Source organism: Neoarius graeffei, chromosome 22 (assembly GCF_027579695.1).
Source record: "Neoarius graeffei isolate fNeoGra1 chromosome 22, fNeoGra1.pri, whole genome shotgun sequence".
NCBI lineage: Eukaryota > Metazoa > Chordata > Actinopteri > Siluriformes > Ariidae > Neoarius > Neoarius graeffei.
The window spans coordinates 58430088-58448785 of NC_083590.1; the positions used below are offsets into that span (position 1 = coordinate 58430088).

The 18698-nt window shown below is 43.3% G+C and overlaps 1 protein-coding gene across 5 annotated transcripts in view; it reads right to left on the reverse strand.

Moving 5' to 3' along the window:
• LOC132870990 (zinc finger protein 883-like) overlaps nt 1–18698 on the reverse strand; it is a 116862-nt gene that overhangs the window by 62351 nt on the left and 35813 nt on the right. For 2 of the 5 annotated variants that reach the window (XM_060905078.1, XM_060905077.1), the window contains exon 2: nt 11795–11966. The exons of 2 other annotated variants lie outside the window; for them this stretch is intronic. In XM_060905078.1, coding sequence (XP_060761061.1) covers nt 11795–11954 — 160 coding nt within the window. In that variant the 5' untranslated portion in view covers nt 11955–11966. Of the gene's footprint in view, nt 1–11794; nt 11967–18698 lie in introns of those variants that run through there. One more of the 5 variants, XM_060905080.1, reaches the window with a different exon arrangement.

Genomic DNA, 18698 nt, shown 5'->3' on the forward strand with positions numbered 1-18698 from the left:
ATTTGTCTCCTGCAGAGACTGTACCGCGATAACCCGATAATACACTGAGAGTAGAGCCAATGATTTTCTGTTTCAAAATCTGGCTATTTCCGTTTCGGACAATGAAAAATTCCGTTTCAATTCCGTTTCACAATTTCAGTTCAAAATTGTTCTGTTTGGCTCCAATTTATTAATTCTGGCTGGCATAATTTTACTTGGGTTTCAAAAGTATTGCATCTCTAGACACAAATGCACAAATGGTCCTTTGCATGATGAAGTCATTCATAAAAAAATATATATATAAAACAATTACACTGACAGTAAACTGACAAATTGCATTAATAAAAAAAATTAAAGTGGGATCACAGATTGAGACAACTCAAAATATTTTACTTGACATACTGATAACATAAATCAAGAAACAAGGATCATCGTTAACTAAAAACCCATATCTCTCTCTCTCTCTCTCTCTCTCTCTCTCTCTATATATATATATATATATATATATATATATATATATATATATATGCAAAATAATAGCATATATAATCTCAATATAATATTGAGAGTACTGATAAATTAATAGGGATAAATTCATATTCAGTAATACTTACTGAGCCTGTAATGACAATACTCATAACTGCCTGTTTAAAAATACTCTATACCCATCTTTTTTAGTACACCACAAACTCATGAAACAATGTTTCCTAACAGAACACACTCTCAAACAGACTAGAATAGTTTAACTTTGATAGTAATGACAGTCCTGAATAGTCCTTGCAGATCAATCACATAGCTGCCAACATTCCGAAATTGTAAATAGTAATACAAGGTTGGGTACCGAGTCTTGGTGGGGGGCCACCCCCCCCCGCCACCAAAGCTTTCTAGCAAAACTACCCTGAAAAATCACACCAAAACAAAATAGTTTGACAAAATTTATTCTACAAACTAAACTATCATCTTACATTAATTTGCAAAGTTCTTTTCAACAATGGAAACAAATTTACCTGGAACTAGAATACATATATCATCAAAGCAATTTGGCACAGATCAAACTTTCTTTTTCTTTCTTTTTCTTTTTCTCTCCTCCTGTGTAAAGTCCACAAGCGGAGGCCATCTGATCTGCTTTAATATCAACAGATCTTCATTTAAGGTACGTGAATCTTTTCATCATGGCACACCTTCAGCCTGTTCAGTGTGCTGAGTCCAGGATGTTTAGTCATTCTTCCTCCGTCACTAGCGATAGCTCTATTAGCTTTACTTGTGATAAGTGCAGATTAGTTAGCTCTCTGACGGAGAAGATTTCAGTGCTAGAAGCGCGTGTCCAGGCTTTAGAGCAGGTTAGTGAGCGTGAGAACAGTGTAGTTTCTGTTAGGGAAAGTCTGGACGCCCTAGGTGGAGTTAGCAATCCCCCAACTCCGGCATTAGAGCCCTTACAGCGGGGCGAATGGGTGACGGCTCGGCGGCATAAGCGTAGAGCCAAAGCTACCGCTGAGGCTCGCCCACGGGAGCACCACTCCTCTCCGCGTCACGTGTCGAACAGGTTTGCTCTCCTTAGTGATGCACCCACTGAGAAACCTGAAAGAGCTCTGGTTATAGGGGACTCTATCATACGGCACGTGAAATTAGCTCAGCCTTTAGGGGCACCAGCAGCTTTAGTCAGGTGTATACCGGGAGCCAGGGCGCCGGACATAGCAGGTAATCTTAGGGTCCTAGGCAAGCACAGGTTCTCAAAGATAGTTATCCATGCAGGAGCTAATGATATACGCCTTCGTCAGTCTGAGGTTACTAAGAGTAACTTTGTAGAGGTGATTAAATTAGCGAAGGCGATGTCCGATCCTGTAGTATGCTCTGGCCCCATCCCAATGCGGCGTGGCGATGTAGCTTACAGCAGGTTATGGTCGCTGAACTGCTGGCTGTCCAGGTGGTGCTCTGAAAACAGTGTGGGCTTTATAGATAATTGGGCTAATTTTGAGGGCACTGCTGGCCTGTTAGGGCGGGACGGTATCCATCCCACTCGGGAAGGTGCTGCTCTCATTTCCTGCAGCATAGGTCATAGTCTCAGAACAGGCCTAGTTAATTTCTGACAATCCAGAGCCAAGGCCAGGGAGCAGACGAACAGGCTAAACCGACTGTCTGCTAGCTGCACAGAGTCGTCACTCAGGGTCCACTACATCGAGACTGTGTCTGTTCCCCGAGCTCAACAAAAAGGTAGAAATTTTCAGAGAGTTTGTTCCAGTAACCTAATCAATATAAAATTAGATCATACTGACTGTACAGCTGCTGCCAGCACTTTTGATCTAAAGGTGGGGCTATTAAATATTAGATCTCTTACATCTAAAGCGCTAATGGTTAATGAACTCATTACTGATCAGGAGTTTAATGTACTGTGTTTAACAGAAACATGGATTAAGCCAAATGAATATATAGCATTAAATGAAGCGAGTCCTCCTGGATACAGTTATATACACCAGCCTCGTCTAACTGGCAGAGGAGGAGGCGTCGCGGTTATTTATAACGATTATCTAGGTGTAACACACAAACCTGGTTATAAATTTAATACATTTGAAGTTCTTCATACTCATATAATGTATGTAGCCTCGAAAAATAAGTCTACCCAGTTAATTCCATTGCTTATTATTTACAGGCCCCCGGGGCCATATTCTGAGTTTCTTTCTGAATTTGCAGATTTTATCTCAGATTTGGTTATTTCCTTAGACAAAGCTTTAGTTGTCGGAGATTTTAATATTCACTTCGATAACCCAGAAGACCCTTTAAAAACAGCGTTTGTGTCCATCTTAGATTCAGTTGGGATTAAGCAGAATGTCATAGGACCGACCCGTAATGGTGGTCACACCCTTGATCTAATACTAACATTCAGATTAAACGTAGACAATATAGTCATACTTCCACAGTCTGAAGTTATCTCAGATCATTGTCTCATCTCATTCAAAATATGTCTGAGTAATAATATATGCACCTCACCACGCTACTGTATTAAACGTACTTTCATGTCAATTACTGCACAGAGCTTTATAAATGATCTCCCAGAGCTGTCAACTTTGATTGGGTCACTGTCAGCCCCTGCAGAACTTGATCAGGCAACTGAATGCTTAGAGTCAACATTCCGCCATACTTTAGATAATGTAGCTCCTCTAAAAAGGAAAATGGTCAGAGACAAAAAATTAGCACCCTGGTATAATGATGACACTCGCACATTAAAACAGACCACTCGAAAATTGGAACGTAAATGGCGTCAAACAAAATTGTTAGTGTTCAAATTAGCTTGGAAGGAGAGCTTCCTGAAGTATAGAAAAGCTCTTAGTGCTGCGAGATCAACATATTTCTCCTCCCTAATAGAAGATAACAAAAATAATCCTAGATTCCTATTTAATACTGTAGCAAAATTAACCAGGAATAAGTCCACTATCAACACATGCACACCTGCAGTATGTAGTAGCAACGACTTCATGAATTTTTTTAATGACAAAATTGAGAATATCCGACAAAAAATTCAAACTACTAATTTAAGGTTAGACAATGAAAGTGACCTTGTAGTTAACAATATAACTGTATCAGATCATGTTAGAATGTTTTACTCCCCTAAAAGAAACTGAATTACTTTCATTAATCTCTACATCAAAAGCCTCAACTTGCGTACTAGATCCCTTACCGACAGATCTATTCAAACAGATAATGCCTGGAGTAATTGAACCGCTTCTAAAAATAATAAATTCTTCTCTTATGATTGGCTATGTACCCAAATCCTTTAAACTAGCAGTTATCAAACCCCTGATTAAAAAACCTGACCTTGATCCCTGTCAGCTGTCCAATTATCGGCCAATATCAAACCTCCCCTTTATCTCCAAGATCCTTGAAAAAGCTGTGGCACAGCAGTTATGCTCATATTTACATAGGAATAACATCCATGAGGTGTATCAGTCAGGATTTAGACCTCATCATAGCACAGAGACAGCACTGGTTAAAGTAGTAAACGACCTACTGTTGGCGTCTGATCAGGGCTGTGTCTCGCTACTTGTGTTGCTTGACCTTAGTGCAGCATTTGATACCATTGATCATTCCATTCTTCTGGATAGACTAGAAAATGTTGTGGGAGTTAAGGGAATGGCCCTCTCCTGGCTCAGGTCTTATCTAACTGATCGTTATCAGTATGTTGATATAAATGGTGATATTTCTAGACGTACCAAGGTAAAGTTTGGTGTTCCACAAGGTTCTGTCTTGGGTCCACTGCTTTTTTCTTTATATATGTTACCTCTGGGCGATATTATTCGTAAACATTGTATTAGTTTCCACTGTTATGCTGATGACACACAGTTGTATGTCTCTGCAAAACCTGATGAGAGACACCAGCTTAATAAAATTGAGGAATGTGTTAAGGACATTAGACACTGGATGCTTATAAATTTCCTTCTGCTTAACTCTGACAAGACTGAAGTACTTGCGCTAGGACCACATACAGCTAGAAGTAAGTTTTCTGATTACACAGTAACTCTGGATGGCCTTTCTGTTTCTTCACGTGCAGCAGTAAAAGACCTCGGAGTGATTATTGACCCCAGTCTTTCATTCAAAACTCACATTGATAACATCACCCGGATAGCTTTCTTTCATCTCAGAAATATTGCAAAGATAAGAAATTTAAATGTCATTGCATGATGCAGAAAAACTAGTCCATGCTTTCGTTACCTCCAGGTTGTATTATTGTAATGCCTTACTGTCTGGATGTTCCAATAAGTGCATAAACAAGCTCCAGTTAGTTCAAAATGCCGCAGCAAGAGTCCTTACTAGAACTAGAAAATATGACCACATCACGCCTGTCTTATCCACACTGCATTGGCTCCCAATCAAATTTCGTATTGATTATAAAATACTACTATTGACCTTTAAAGCACTAAATGGTCTCGCACCACAGTACCTGAGTGAACTTCTGCTCCTCTATGACCCGCCACGCCTACTTAGATCAAAAGGTGCAGGCTATCTGCTGGTACCTCGTATAGTGAAGGCTACATCAGGGGGCAGAGCCTTTTCTTACAAAGCCCCACTGTTATGGAACAGCCTTCCAAGTAATGTTCGGGAATCAGACACAGTCTCAGCATTTAAGTCTAGGCTGAAAACATATCTGTTTAGTCAAGCCTTTTGTTAATGGTGTTTATGAGGTAAAGGAGTAGATCTGGAGGGTCCTCAGACAGAGTGTTTTGGTAAACTGGGATGTATGGATGCTGTCAGTCCCCACTCGCTTGCTCACTCGAGTTTGTTGACGGTGTAGTGGCTGGCTGCTTTATGTCCCGGGGCTCCCTCATGCCTGTGTTACCTTCTGGCTCTCTCCTTTTAGTTATGCTGTCATAGTTAGTTGCCGGAGTCCCTGCTTGTACTCGGTGCAATATGTATACTGTTCCTACTTATTCAGGTGACATTGGGCATACCTAACCACCTGTGTTTTCTTTCTCTCCCCCCCACCCCAAATCTGTCCCTCTGAGTTACATGGAGTCAACAGGAAATCTTTTGGTGGAGACGGTGGGGACCTCGACTGGCTATCGTAGCCTGCAGGGAATCGGCCGTCAGACATTCTGTCGCATGTCCCAGACCCGGTGAAATGTAACTGAATTGTCTTGGCCAGGCCTAAGGGTCCCATCTGCATCTCATCATTGCTGAGGAGTGTGCTCCCATCACCCAATCAAGCATCCAGCCAGAGCAGGTCATGATATATTTTTTAACATATTAACATGCCATTGTGTGTTATGCCTGATGTAAAGACTCTCGTCTCTGCGAGCCTACCACACAGATTTAATACTTGTCATTTTTAGGGCATACCTAACAACGTGTTTTCTTTCTCTCTCTCCCCCCCCCCCCCCCCATCTGTCCCTCTGAGTTACATGTTGATCCTGGGATTGAGATGCTGGCCTCTTCTGCCCCTCGGACCTGCTTGATCCATCCTGGTGCCCTGTGTCTGGTCGGAGTTTTATCGCCCCACTCCTGTGAAGGACGGCCCCATGAGGACAGTTGAGGGTTATACCTGTTAAAACTGTTAATATTATAGTCAGGCTGTCTGTTGTTGCCCAAATGAGGATGGGTTCCCTTTTGAGTCTGGTTCCTCTCGAGGTTTCTTCCATATGTCGTCTGAGGGAGTTTTTCCTTGCCACCGTCGCCACAGGCTTGCTCATTGGGGATAGATTAGGGATAAAATTAGCTCATGTTTTAAGTCGTTCAAATTCTGTAAAGCTGCTTTGCGACAATGTTTATTGTTAAAAGCGCTGTACAAATAAACTTGAAACTTGATCAAACATAAAAGGAACCTCTTGTAATCAACACCAAACAAAAATGTCTCAAAACATGCTTGGCACAAAGTGAAACAGCTCAAAAGTGTCAATTTCAACTTGCTTCTTCACATGACTACAAATCAAACAGAACAGAATCAACAACACACCCCGGGCATCAAATCGTACCCGCCAATCACAACGCAAGGTTTTTGTTTGAATTCTTTGGGCGGGCTTTTGCAGGAGTGACGACAAGGCTGCGTGACGCTGGAGAAAGCGCTATTGAACAGCGCTCGTTTGACTCCACTTTGGAATCAGTTTTAGAAGAATTAGGAGATTTCATTGAAACATGAGCAGGAAGAGGCTCTCCGCTCATTCCATGATCACTGAATCTTCACCAAAACACTCGACGCTCCAATGGTGTCCCTCTCCACATGCTGTTTGTTTACCCCATAGACATATAAACATAGACGCCGCATTGAGCTGGTGGCCCCGTTGCTGGGATACGTCAGAGTGTCCACCACATTTGATGTGGCAAATCTTCCCCATAAACCAATGCAAGTAAAAGGACTGAACTTCATAAAGCCCCTTTCTACAAAATATTTAACTCTATGCCTTTTATTCACCCATTAAGACACACACGTATATATTTGGGAAACAAACAGGCATCAAAACACAACTTTTAATGTGATGGTTATAAATAGTGTACGAAATACCCTGTACACTGCAAACTAGCGACAGATACGCGATAGATAGCTCAAGTAAGCTAATCAGTCAGCATACCGTAGCAAGCTACCAAAACCTGAGGCCACAATAACCAACCTACAAGACTGAATATGATAAATGATGGAAATAGTGGAAAAACTGGAAATAGTGAATGAAAATAAAAAATGTACTGTTTTATTGAGTCACCACACAGACCTACTCTCGTTGAATAAAGTGAGCTGAATGACCGCCAAACTGAGTTCGGCCAGGTTCTAACATCACACCAAAACAAAATAAATCACTGGTTCCTTCACATTCAGAAAGGTTAAAAACATTCATCATACGTTCAAAAACGTTCATCATAGTGTGGCACTGTATTATCTAATTCTCACTGCTTATAACTATACACCTCCCCGGTGGAGATGAGCTGGGAAACTGAAGACTGAAGGAACAGTATTTTTCCAGTCTCACCTGTGAAAGTAATCCCATGTGATCTCGTTTGGACGGTAAACCTGTTGGTACAGTTAAACGCAGCACATGAATGAGGCATCTTTATAGAGTGCTTCGAGGTCAGTGCGAACCCAGCGGCGGCCATATTGGAAGTCAAAGGTCGCCTGGGTCAGGTTGTGTCAGTGCATTGTTGTCGTTCAGCGAAGCAAAAAGGGGTGACAATGCCGAATACGTGTGTCATTGTTGGCTGTAGTAGCCAGGGGGAAAAGGGTGGCAAAAGCTTCTACAGACTCCCTAAAGTCGTGACTAACCAGGGAATTGCAGCACAGGAGAAAAGCGAACGGAGGAGACGACAGTGGCTGGCTGCCATCAACCGATCAAATTTAGGACAACTTGACTGTATCCGGATTTGTTCTGATCACTTTGTGACAGGTAGGTTAATATTGTCTTGAATTTCATAGTTACTAAAATAAATGTGATACAAACTATTATCTTTTCTATGTACTTTCAGCAATGATTAATGGATATATGTCACATTAGGTAGCTTATGTCTACTGCAGTGCATTGCTGCATCAAATGGCATTAAAATCTATCGTATGCTTCCATACTCTTGTAGTTCTGGAAATCCTTTAGTTCACAAAATGGACTTGGGTGAAACACTAGATAGTTCACAAGATCGATGTATGTCACATGTGGCAACAAGCTGGGGTCAGCTTTCCATTCCTTCTCACTAACAGTGTATGGATCTACATTCCCAATGAAAAGTAACTTCTCAGCATAACGCTCCCGTGCCTGCTTATCTAAACTATCACAATAGTGCTCCATCACTTGAGATGTCTAAATTCTTAAAAAATCCAAGCTTCTAAGCTCTCTAACGCGGAAACGAATCTGTGAATGTAAATAGCTGATGTGTACTCTATGAGCACTCTGGAACGAGTGACTTCCAAGATGGCCTCGCAGACCGCAGTGTTACTATTTTTAGCATCATCTTGGAACACTCTCTCGGCTACTGTCTAGACGCTATACCAGAGACGGTTGAAGAATCTCCACTTTGCCACATCCAATATGGTGGCGAGGATGATGTATGATTCTACGCAGAATGCGGCGTCTACGTCTATGGTTTACCCTCCCCCACTGCTTTCTGTCGCTCTGACTACGTCACAGTCACTGTCGGGTTCAAATATGAATCCCACCGGTGACAGACTATGAAAATTGGCAAAATCGTATTTTATTGTAGTAAATTTGTATTTTCGTAATCAAAACGACAAATCGTAATAAATACGATTTATTCGTAGTAGTTGGCAGCTATGCAATCATTGAGCACTCTGAGTACCTAGAAACGCTGCTCGATATCGCCATTATGATAGAGCATCATAAGTTGTTTAGTGTTGGTCTCCGTGAGACTGAATCATCCGTCATTTAGAAGAGGTTTATACATGGAAAAGGAGCGCTCAACATCCACACTTGCCACTGGTAACCATATGGTGTCCTTGGCCACCAGATGCATTCGTTTCTTTTTAGCGGTCGCCATTCTGGTTGCGACGCGGGGAGCGAATCTGTAAACAAGCAGCTCATTGGCTGGCTAAGTGTGCCACAAACCAATCACAATCAACGACAAAGCTGCCTCGACTGGAAAGGCATGTCTGCTTGGCCGTTAGAGGCAGTTACGCAGAAGCCTTCTGCGGCAGTTACACTCTGACACACGAGCAATGCTTCACGATAAAAATTCCGTAATTTCCGTCCGTTTTCCGCGATCGCGGAAAATCATTGGCCCTATGAGAGTGAGACAGTGAGAGGACCACCCCCCTCCAAAAATCTTAACGGATTTACACGATTTGGAAAAATGACTTTTTCAGAACCGAGAAAAACGGAGCTTCCGGCACATGCCAGAAAACTTGTACCGATGGATTTAACAAAGGGATATTGGCAGACCCACTTGACTCCTCTATCCTGAGAGAAAACGGCCTTTTCTACACTGTCTGGATTACACCAATTTGTCACGTTTCCTTTTGGGTTATTTGGGGCACTCGCTACATTCCAGCAACTCATGGACAAGATCCTCTGCTCCCACGGTCCCTCTGCCTCAGCTTCCCTCAGTGACATCAATATTGATAGCAACGATTGGCTGTGGCACCTCAAAACACCTTAGAGCCGTCCGACAGTTACTGAGGCGTGCAGATCTCACAGCTAACCCAAAAAAAGTGTGTAATTGGGTGGGTGGAAGTACGGTATCTGGGTTTCCACTTGGGTCATGGGCAGATGCGTCCCCAAATCGACAAGACTGCAGCCTGCCCGAAACCCAAAGACGAAAAAGGGGGTGAGACAGTTCCGGGGATGGCTGGCTACTATCGTCAGTTCATACCTAATTATTCGGATGTCACCAGCCCGCTGACTGACCTCACTAAAAATGGAGCACCAGATCCAGTCCAGTGGACAGAGCAGTCAACAGGTTTTCACTAAAGGTAAAAGCTGCACAGTGTGTATTTGGAAGGGGGGGGGCATTTCTACACTCCCCTAACTTCTCTCTCCCTTTTATTTTGCAGATGGATGTGTCAGACAGAGGGCTGGGGGCCATTTTGTCCCAGAAGGCGGAGAGCAAGGAACATCCCGTGCTGTACATCAGCCGCAAAATCTCAATGCATGAAATTAAGTCCAGCACCATCGAAAAGTAGTGCTTGGCCATCAAGTGTGCGGTCCTCACTCTCCGATACTACCTGCTGAGGCACCCTCTCACCCTCTGTTCGGACCACATACCCCTCCAGTGGCTCCACCATATGAAGGATGCCAATGCGCAGATCACCTGTCGGTATCTCGCCCTCCAGCCGTTTAAATTTGAGGTGGTCCACAGGCCGGGGGTGCAGATGGTGGTGCCGGAATTCCTGTCGCATGGGGGGGGGGGGGGGGGGGGGGGGAGTACGCTGCAGTCTGGACGGCTCCAGTGAGTTGGGCGGGGATATGAGGCAATGAGGGCATGGCCAAGTGTCAGTTTGTGAATGGAGGGCAGGGCCGATGAAGGTCAGTGGCAAAGTCATTACACCTATTGTCGATTAATGTTGTGTGTGTGTGTTGCAGTGACAGTGGAGGATAGAAAAGGAGGAGGAGAGCAAAGAGAAGAGAGCTCCCTGGACCAGAACACAACTGTGTGCACGCATGTCTGTGTCCTAAAATCGAGCGAGTGGGAAGCTGAAAACCCAAAATAAACATGTGTAAATATCATCTCCCGCCTGCCGTGCTTCTGTACTCAATCCACATCATGGACATGTTTCAAGGCATTTGATGGCTTTACATGTCTTGGAGGAATCACGTGTTAGCCTTCACTCACATGGTTAGAGAGACTTGGCAAATAGGTGGATACTAGCAGGTGACCACATTGGAGAGAAAAATGGGTGGAAGAAAAAAAAAACTAATCTAATGTGGTGAAGACATAAGGACATGTTTATTTAACGTTTATGGAAGGAGATCCAGGTATCAGTCATTAAGTTTCCCCATGATGGGAAAGTCTTCAGGACAGAGGAGTTTGTGCTTTCTGGTTTCTCAGTCACACAACCACTTGCATTTTTTTTTTTTGTCTCAGAAGAAAACACACGAGTGGCTGGAGAGAATGGCAGACATTCTGTAACATTAAATGTAAACAGAAACAAAATATGCAATGTGTCATTCATTAATAAATTAAAAATGATAATCGTAGGCAAATCAGTGCAGTACGAGGTGAATAATACGCTTTGGGCTGTGCTGTTATATGAAAATAAATCACCCGGCATAGATTTTTATCTAACCCATCGTGTGATATTCCATACTTATTTGGTTCAGGTTAACATCATTGGTTTATAATGACTAATGTATTTTAAGGAAACAAATGGGCAGCACGGTGATGTAGTGGTTAGCACCGTCACCTCACAGCAAGAAGGTTCTGGGATCAAGCCCAGCGGCTGGCGGGGGACCTTTCTGTGTGGAGTTTGTATGTTCTCCCATGTCTGCGTGGGTTTCCTCCAGGTGCTCCGGCTTCCCTCACGGTTCAAAGACATGCAGTTAGGTTAACGTGGGATGGCCTTGGGCTGAAGTGCCCAAGAGTGGTGGCACGCATGTACGCAGTGGCTTTGCTCTCCTATGACGAACTAAATTTTGTTGTACATTTGTGCAGTGACAAAGGCATTCTATTCTAAATAAAATAAACAAACAAATAAAATGTTTAGTTTCTCTCATTCCTTGCTACCATATTTTACAAAGTTCATACTTTATCAATAAAAATATCAAGTTCAATTTGTTGATTATCAGAGACTGAAGCTACATCCCAAATGTACTGTATTGCACTTTTAGTGCACCAGATAGTATGGAGGGTAGAATAAACAGTGAGTGTTACTGAGCACCAGAGTGGCCTGATGTCTTACAGAGATGGTCTTTATTGTCAGGATCTTCCACTTTAACAGAGAGACCTTCAGGTGGATTGTCGAGGTCATTTCCATGGTTGTAGATTTTCAGCTCCAGTGTCTCCTCTTTCTTCACACGGACTTCTGACGTCCCTCCATCTGTGGATATCTCGGTTTTCATGTCCCCACACAGCTAAAGATCAAACAACAAATCTGTTAGGGCGGGACGGTATTCATCCCACTCGGGAAGGTGCTGTTCTCATTTCTGACAGCGTAGTTCATATTCTCAGTAGAGGCCTAGTTAATCTGTGACGATCCAGAGCCAAGGCCAGGGAGTAGACAAACAGGCTAAACTGACTGTCTGCTAGCTGCACAGTCTCATCACTCAGGGTCCACTATATAGAGACTGTTTCCCAAGCTAAACGAAAAACTAGTAGTAATACTCAGAGGTTGTTCTAGTAATCTAGATAATATAAAATTGCATCATACTGACTGTACAGCCACTGCCAGCACCTTTGATCTAAAGGTAGGACTACCAAATATTAGATCTCTTGCATTTAAAGCACTAATTGTTAATGAACTTATTACTGATCAGAAGTTTAATGTACTGTGTTTAAGAGAAACATGGATTAAACCATGCATTAAATGAAGCTAGTCCTCCTGGTTACAGTTACTATATACACCACCCTCACCTAACTGGCAAAAGAGGCGGTGTCGCGGTTATTTATAATGATTATCTCGGCATAACACAACAATCTGGACAGTTAGTATGAACAACAAACATTGAATTCATGTTATGTATTACAGTTAAATTAATTTAATTACTGTTTAAAGATTGCATTTGGTACACATCTGCATCATACCGCAAATCGTCCGGTACAAATATGTGTACCATCACACCCCTACAAGATGGTAAACTGGAGTACAGATTGGGCAGCACGGTGGTGTAAGTGGTGAGCACTGTCTCACAGCAAGAAGGTTCTGGGTTCGAGTCCAGCGGCGGCCTTTCTGTGCGGAGTTTGCATGTTCTCCCCGTGTCTGGTGGGTTTCCTCCGGGTGCTCCGGTTTCCCCCACAGTTCAAAGACATGTGGAGAGGTTAATATGGGACAGCCTTGGGCTGAGGTGCCCTTGAGCGAGGCACCTAGCTCCCAACTGCTCCCCGGGCGCTGTTAGCATGGCTGCCCACTGCTCTGGGTATGTGCGTGTGCTCAGTGCTCACGTGTGTGCAGGTGTGTGTTCACTGCTTCAGATGGGTTAAATGCAGAGAGGAATTTTACAACTGTGTGATGAATAAAGTTGTGCTTTCTTTCTTCATTTTCTTTTCACAGCAAGAGGCAGACATAAGAAGCTGTTATCTCCAATCAGCCACACCTGGGGCCTCATTTATAAAACTTTGCACAGGATTTACACCAGAAGATGGCGTGCGCACGAAACTCAGAATGTGCGTGCGCACAGAAATATTCTGATTTATAAAACCGTGCGCACGCACGTTCCACGCCAATTTCCCTTTATAAATCACAATCCACTCTAAATTTGCGGCACCTGTGCGTACCTCAAGACACACCCACAATTGCCTATAAATATTCAGTGAAACGCCCTTAATGAACATTGATATCTGTGGACAACATGCCCAAAACAGAAGGAAAGACAAAAAGAAGCGCAACTTCACTGACTGTGAAGTTGAAGTGCTAGTAGATGAAGTGGAGCAGCGTCGAGCTGTTTTGTTTGGAGGCCATAGTATGGGAGTTACAAATGCGAAAAAAACATGTGAATGGCAGCATGTGGCCGATGCAGTCATTCTGTAGTTTCACAAGGCCGTACTATGCCAGAGGTAAAAAAAAAAAATGGTCCGACAAAGGTGGACGCCCAGAAGAGGATCGCGGCACACCTCCAAAGCGTCCGTGCAATGGGCGGGGGGAAGGGGGAGCTGGAGCTCACCCCACTGGATCAAAAACTGGCTGGCATTATATGGGAAACCCTCCTGAGTGGAGTTGTGCGTGAGGAGGAGGGTGACACCAATGCTGGGCTACATGAACCAGCCGAGGACTCGGGTATGTAATTTTTTTTTTGGTTGTGCATCAAGGAACCACCTCACATTGCACATGTGCCCCCCTTGATTGAAATGGGTGTGAAATTAATTGAAATGAGTCTTCATCCAGAAAAAGTATTTAAAAAAAATTCCCTTGCATTTGCTGGGTGTGCCAGTGAGGCCAGCAGTGTGTCAGCTGCGGCAGCAGAGGTCCCAAGGACATCCACAGCCTCCGATACATGTGCATTCATGCCGCCACCATTGCCCGTATCCTAACAGATTCAGTGCTGCAGGTGCAGTGGGAACATGTGGATGCCGTCCGCGAGGTCGTCCGGGAGTTAAAAGAAATAAAAAATGAGTTGTCTGCATTAAATGCCAGCATTAAAGACTTTCTTAAAAAAGTAATCATTTCTTTCCATACCTAATTATTTACAAGCGGTGCATCACCACCTCGCGCTGGCGCATGGCTCCTGCGTTTGGGTGGAATGCCTGGGGATAGGGATCAGGGTCGAGGTCAAGGTTGACCTCTTCAGCTTGCAAAGGCACGTCTTGTAGCTGTGCCAAATTGTGCAGCACAGCACAGGCCCTAACAATCCGACAGACCTTTTCGGGTCTGTAACATAGCACTCCCCCCGTGGCATCCAGACAACGCCATCTGCCCTTCAGGAGCCCGATGGTGCGCTCCACAACAGCGCGCGCCTGGCTGTGGTGCAGGTTGTAAGTGGTCTCCTCAGGCGTTTGGGGGCTCATAAATGGCGTGAGCAGCCACCATTTCAGTGGATACCCACTGTCACATACAACATAACTGAATGAGTAAAGGGTTGAATATTTAGAAATGGTCCAAGAATGGTTACAAATACTTTCAGGATTTACGCATTAAATCACCCGCACCCAGAAGCCAACCATCGCGCACAGCTCCAGCATCCAGTCTCTGCCCAACGTTGCTATGTCTCAATATAAATGAATCATGGGTTGAACCAGGCCACCGGGCGACAACATTTGTGAGGACCATGTCCGCGTCACATATAACTTGGACACTGAGGGAACGAAAATGCTTCCTGTTAACAAAGGCAAATTCATTTTCACTCTGTGCCCTTATAGCAATATGAGTGCAGTCAACAGCACCGATCACATTTGGGAAATCGGACTTTGCTGCAAATTGCGCTTTTTTATTTGCCTGTTCACCCACCGTGTAAGGAAACTTGATGTAGTTTGGTGATAAACCAATTCCACCTCCTAACACTTCTGGCAAAATGCGGCTGAAGGTTGGCTGCGATATCCCAGACCGGTCAGCCAGTTCTCGCTGAAAAGTGCCAGTGGCCGATGCAAAGCCGATGCAAGTCAGCACTTGCAGCGAGACTGCGATGGCATGATTCCGGCGGGTACCTCTCTCCAACGCTGGGCCCAACTCGGCTATCAGGTGTAAAAGGACAGCTTGTGGCAATCTGAATCGGCTCATGAGCCACTCATCATCATTGGCCAACAAATCTTGTTGGTCTCTGAAGACTCGCCCTCTCCTAATTCTTCCATTTACCACATCCTCCAGCAATGCCAAATACGCCATAGTGCATCATAAGACCTACCACGGCAAATCCCTCTTATATACTATTTACAGAGTAGGCAACCTAACAAGCAACGTGTGTGATAGCCTCATGATCAATATTGAAAAATGACAACATGCATGAAAGCCATAAGTGGATAATTAACAAAACTTAGCCTACTGCTTATGTTGCAAAAACATACAATGTATAGCCTATCAATTTGTCTTTATTGCCTTAAATAAGATGTTATTTTTGACAAGTGCACAAAATTAAGGATTATAAATGTTAAGTCAATCACGTCTTTGACGCGCGATGTTATGTTTGTGTTAAACTTCGATTATTGAACCAATTTTGGGTCGTTCTCCCCGTTTCCTCCTGAGGTCGCACTTTCAGCGTTTCCCTTTTTTTTGTGCGTATGTATGGATCAGAGCTTGCGTGGAGGTGCGCACATTTTACCGTCAAGTTCACTTTTTATAAATACCGAAGCTTGCGTAGAACATGGCATACGCATTCTTTTGTGCGTACGCATCGTTTATAAATGAGGCTCCTAGTCCTTTGGGTAGTATCTCACTGGGCTGCGACAGCCCGCAACTAGTTGGAGACACAACAATTGCGATAAAATATGAGAATTGGCAACAATTTTCACTTGGAATCACACTGAATTGATATTCGCATATCTTGAGAGAGATTTTGTCGCATGAATTTTTTGAACATGTTCAAAATTTCAGCGACGAAGGAGTGACACTTTGCGACTTATGCGAGGAAACTGAGAAGCCCCGCAAATGTTCAAGACACTTTTGAAGCTCTCTCGCAAATGACGTTTGCAATTTGTCGCAAGCTGTCGCAGCCCAGTGAGATACTAGCTTTTCTTGGCCAGGTATTTATCATCCCCCTGGACACAGTATCCTCCAGGCCTGTAGAGGGTGCGCACACACTAACACAAAGGGTTAATACTGGCTCCAACATGCATCATTGCTCACAGTGTGGAAAGAGTTTTACGATGCAGAGTCATCTCGAAATACACCAGTACAACCCTGATTCCAAAAAAGTTGGGACAAAGTACAAATTGAAAATAAAAACGGAATGCAATAATTTACAAATCTCAAAAACTGATATTGTAGTCACAATAGAACATAGACAACATATCAAATGTTGAAAGTGAGACATTTTGAAATTTCATGCCAAATATTGGCTCATTTGAAATTTCATGACAGCAACACATCTCAAAAAAGTTGGGACAGGGGCAATCAGAGGCTGGAAAAGTTAAAGGTACAAAAAAGGAACAGCTGGAGGACCAAATTGCAACTCAGGGCTCGAAATTCGCGGTGGTCCGGTCGCCCGAGGCGACTTAATTTGTCATTTGGCGGGTAATTCCTGTCACTAGCCAGCCCAGACGGCTAGTTGAAAATAAAAATATATATATGAAGCGAAGATTCAGACTAGGGCTGTGCGATATATCGAATATACTCGATACATCTCCAAAAATTCTGTGCGAGATACATAAAATTATTGTATTGTAACTATCGAGTATTTTATGGTCATCTGCCGACTTGCGTTTGTTTAAAACCTTTTGCGGTGGTTTTCGCTCTGTCCCTCAGGCAGTAATGTGAGACGCTGCCTAAGGGTAAAAAAAACCCCAATAACATCACGCACTCGCCAACCAATCCCGGGTGACATCTCGGTGCTGAAAGGTACTTGCGGGAAGATTTTCTAGTTTCGGTTTCTGGTTTCTAGTCAGCGCTGACTCAGTTCGTGCAATCGCTGGTGTTGCATAGGCTACCGTGTAAGCTCTGTCAATTTCAGCGACAAATTAAAAATGGAAGCGGACAAATTGGTTCCTAAAAGAACTAGTAAGAGGTCAGTCATCCGGCATTTTTTTGGATTATATTATGGTGCTCTGTGTTGTTCTCATTTATGTACTTCACAACAGTATCAAAATACTTGGGTCTTGAAATAAATGCACATTAGTCATGAACAATGGTTACTACTCTCTTCTGTGTTATTTTTGACAGAAGCAAAATTCATACATGCACAAATTTTGGCTAGTTGATTTTCTGTTTGGCTAGTTACTTTTTTTTTTTTCACTTTAGTTTTTATTCAATTTTAACATTTACAACAGACCAACAAGGAGCATCAACAACAAAAGGATAATAATAATAATAAAATAAAGTAGTAATACTAATTGTCCTGTTGGGAGCTACATTCTTCTTTATCCATCAATTCTCGCAGTTTCGTCCTCCATCAATTGTCTTTTCATTTGTCTGTCGCTATCCAAGGTCCTCCAATTAGTCCACTTCAGCCACTTGTCTTCTAGCTGTGTTTCTTGCAATCTCAGACGGTGTGTCAGTTTTTCCATTGTATAGATTTCCTCTATTATTTCTATCCATTGTTTCCTGGTCACAGGGCTCTACAGTTCGCACATTTCACTTGCATTTGCGAGCGAATTTTTCGGCATGCGAACGACAAAAAAAAAAAAAAAAAAAACGCGCTTTCGTGCGAGGGCTTCTTGCGGCCGACAATTTAGGAAAGCACTGAGCACAGACACGACGAGTTTAACATTCTAAAATGTATCAAACGTTAAACTGCTAAGTATGCAAATCCAGCGCTGGATAGCCTACCTAACAGAGTAACGGCCTGTATTGTTGCGTGTGTGTTCAGTGATTTGCGTGTGTGTGTGTGTGTGTGTGTTCTGCCTGCGCCTTGCTCCCTGTCTGTATTTGCGTGCATTGCCTCTGTCTTGCACTGTGGTGGTTCCCATGGTAGCCGGGGGGGGAGGGGGGGGGTGAAAAAGTTGCATTTTTTTTGCCGTTCTGCCATGCTAGTGCGTTTTACCGGGACATGAGATTTCAGCATTTTTATTCTTCTCGGTCTGTAGCTTGAATAAGTTTAGGCTACTGAATAACACTTTCAATTAAAAGTTGAGTCTGGTGCTTTTGTGCTGACGCTATAATAGCCTACTATCACAATAAATATCCCCCGTAACATTTCCCGTTTTCTACTCAACTTTCTGTGATTGCCCCTCTTTCCCACGGTTGTATGTTGTGGGTGTGGCATTAGTGGCAAAAGTGCTTTTTAGGGATTCATCAGATCATTCAACTGAGAGATAACTGAGAGCTGGTTCGGACCGAGCTGAGAAATATATTCGCTATGCAAAGAATAACGGCGTTTTTTTAAAAGCAATGAAGGTGGAAACAAGAATAAAAGAACGGACGAGGAAGAAAGTGTCGTGAAGAAAGCTAGAACGACGGGAGAAGGTGCGGGAAAATTATATAATGAGATGGAAAGCACACACCCCAGTGCAAACATTTAGATGGGAACATACAACACAGCAGAAAAACAAATAATATACAGTAT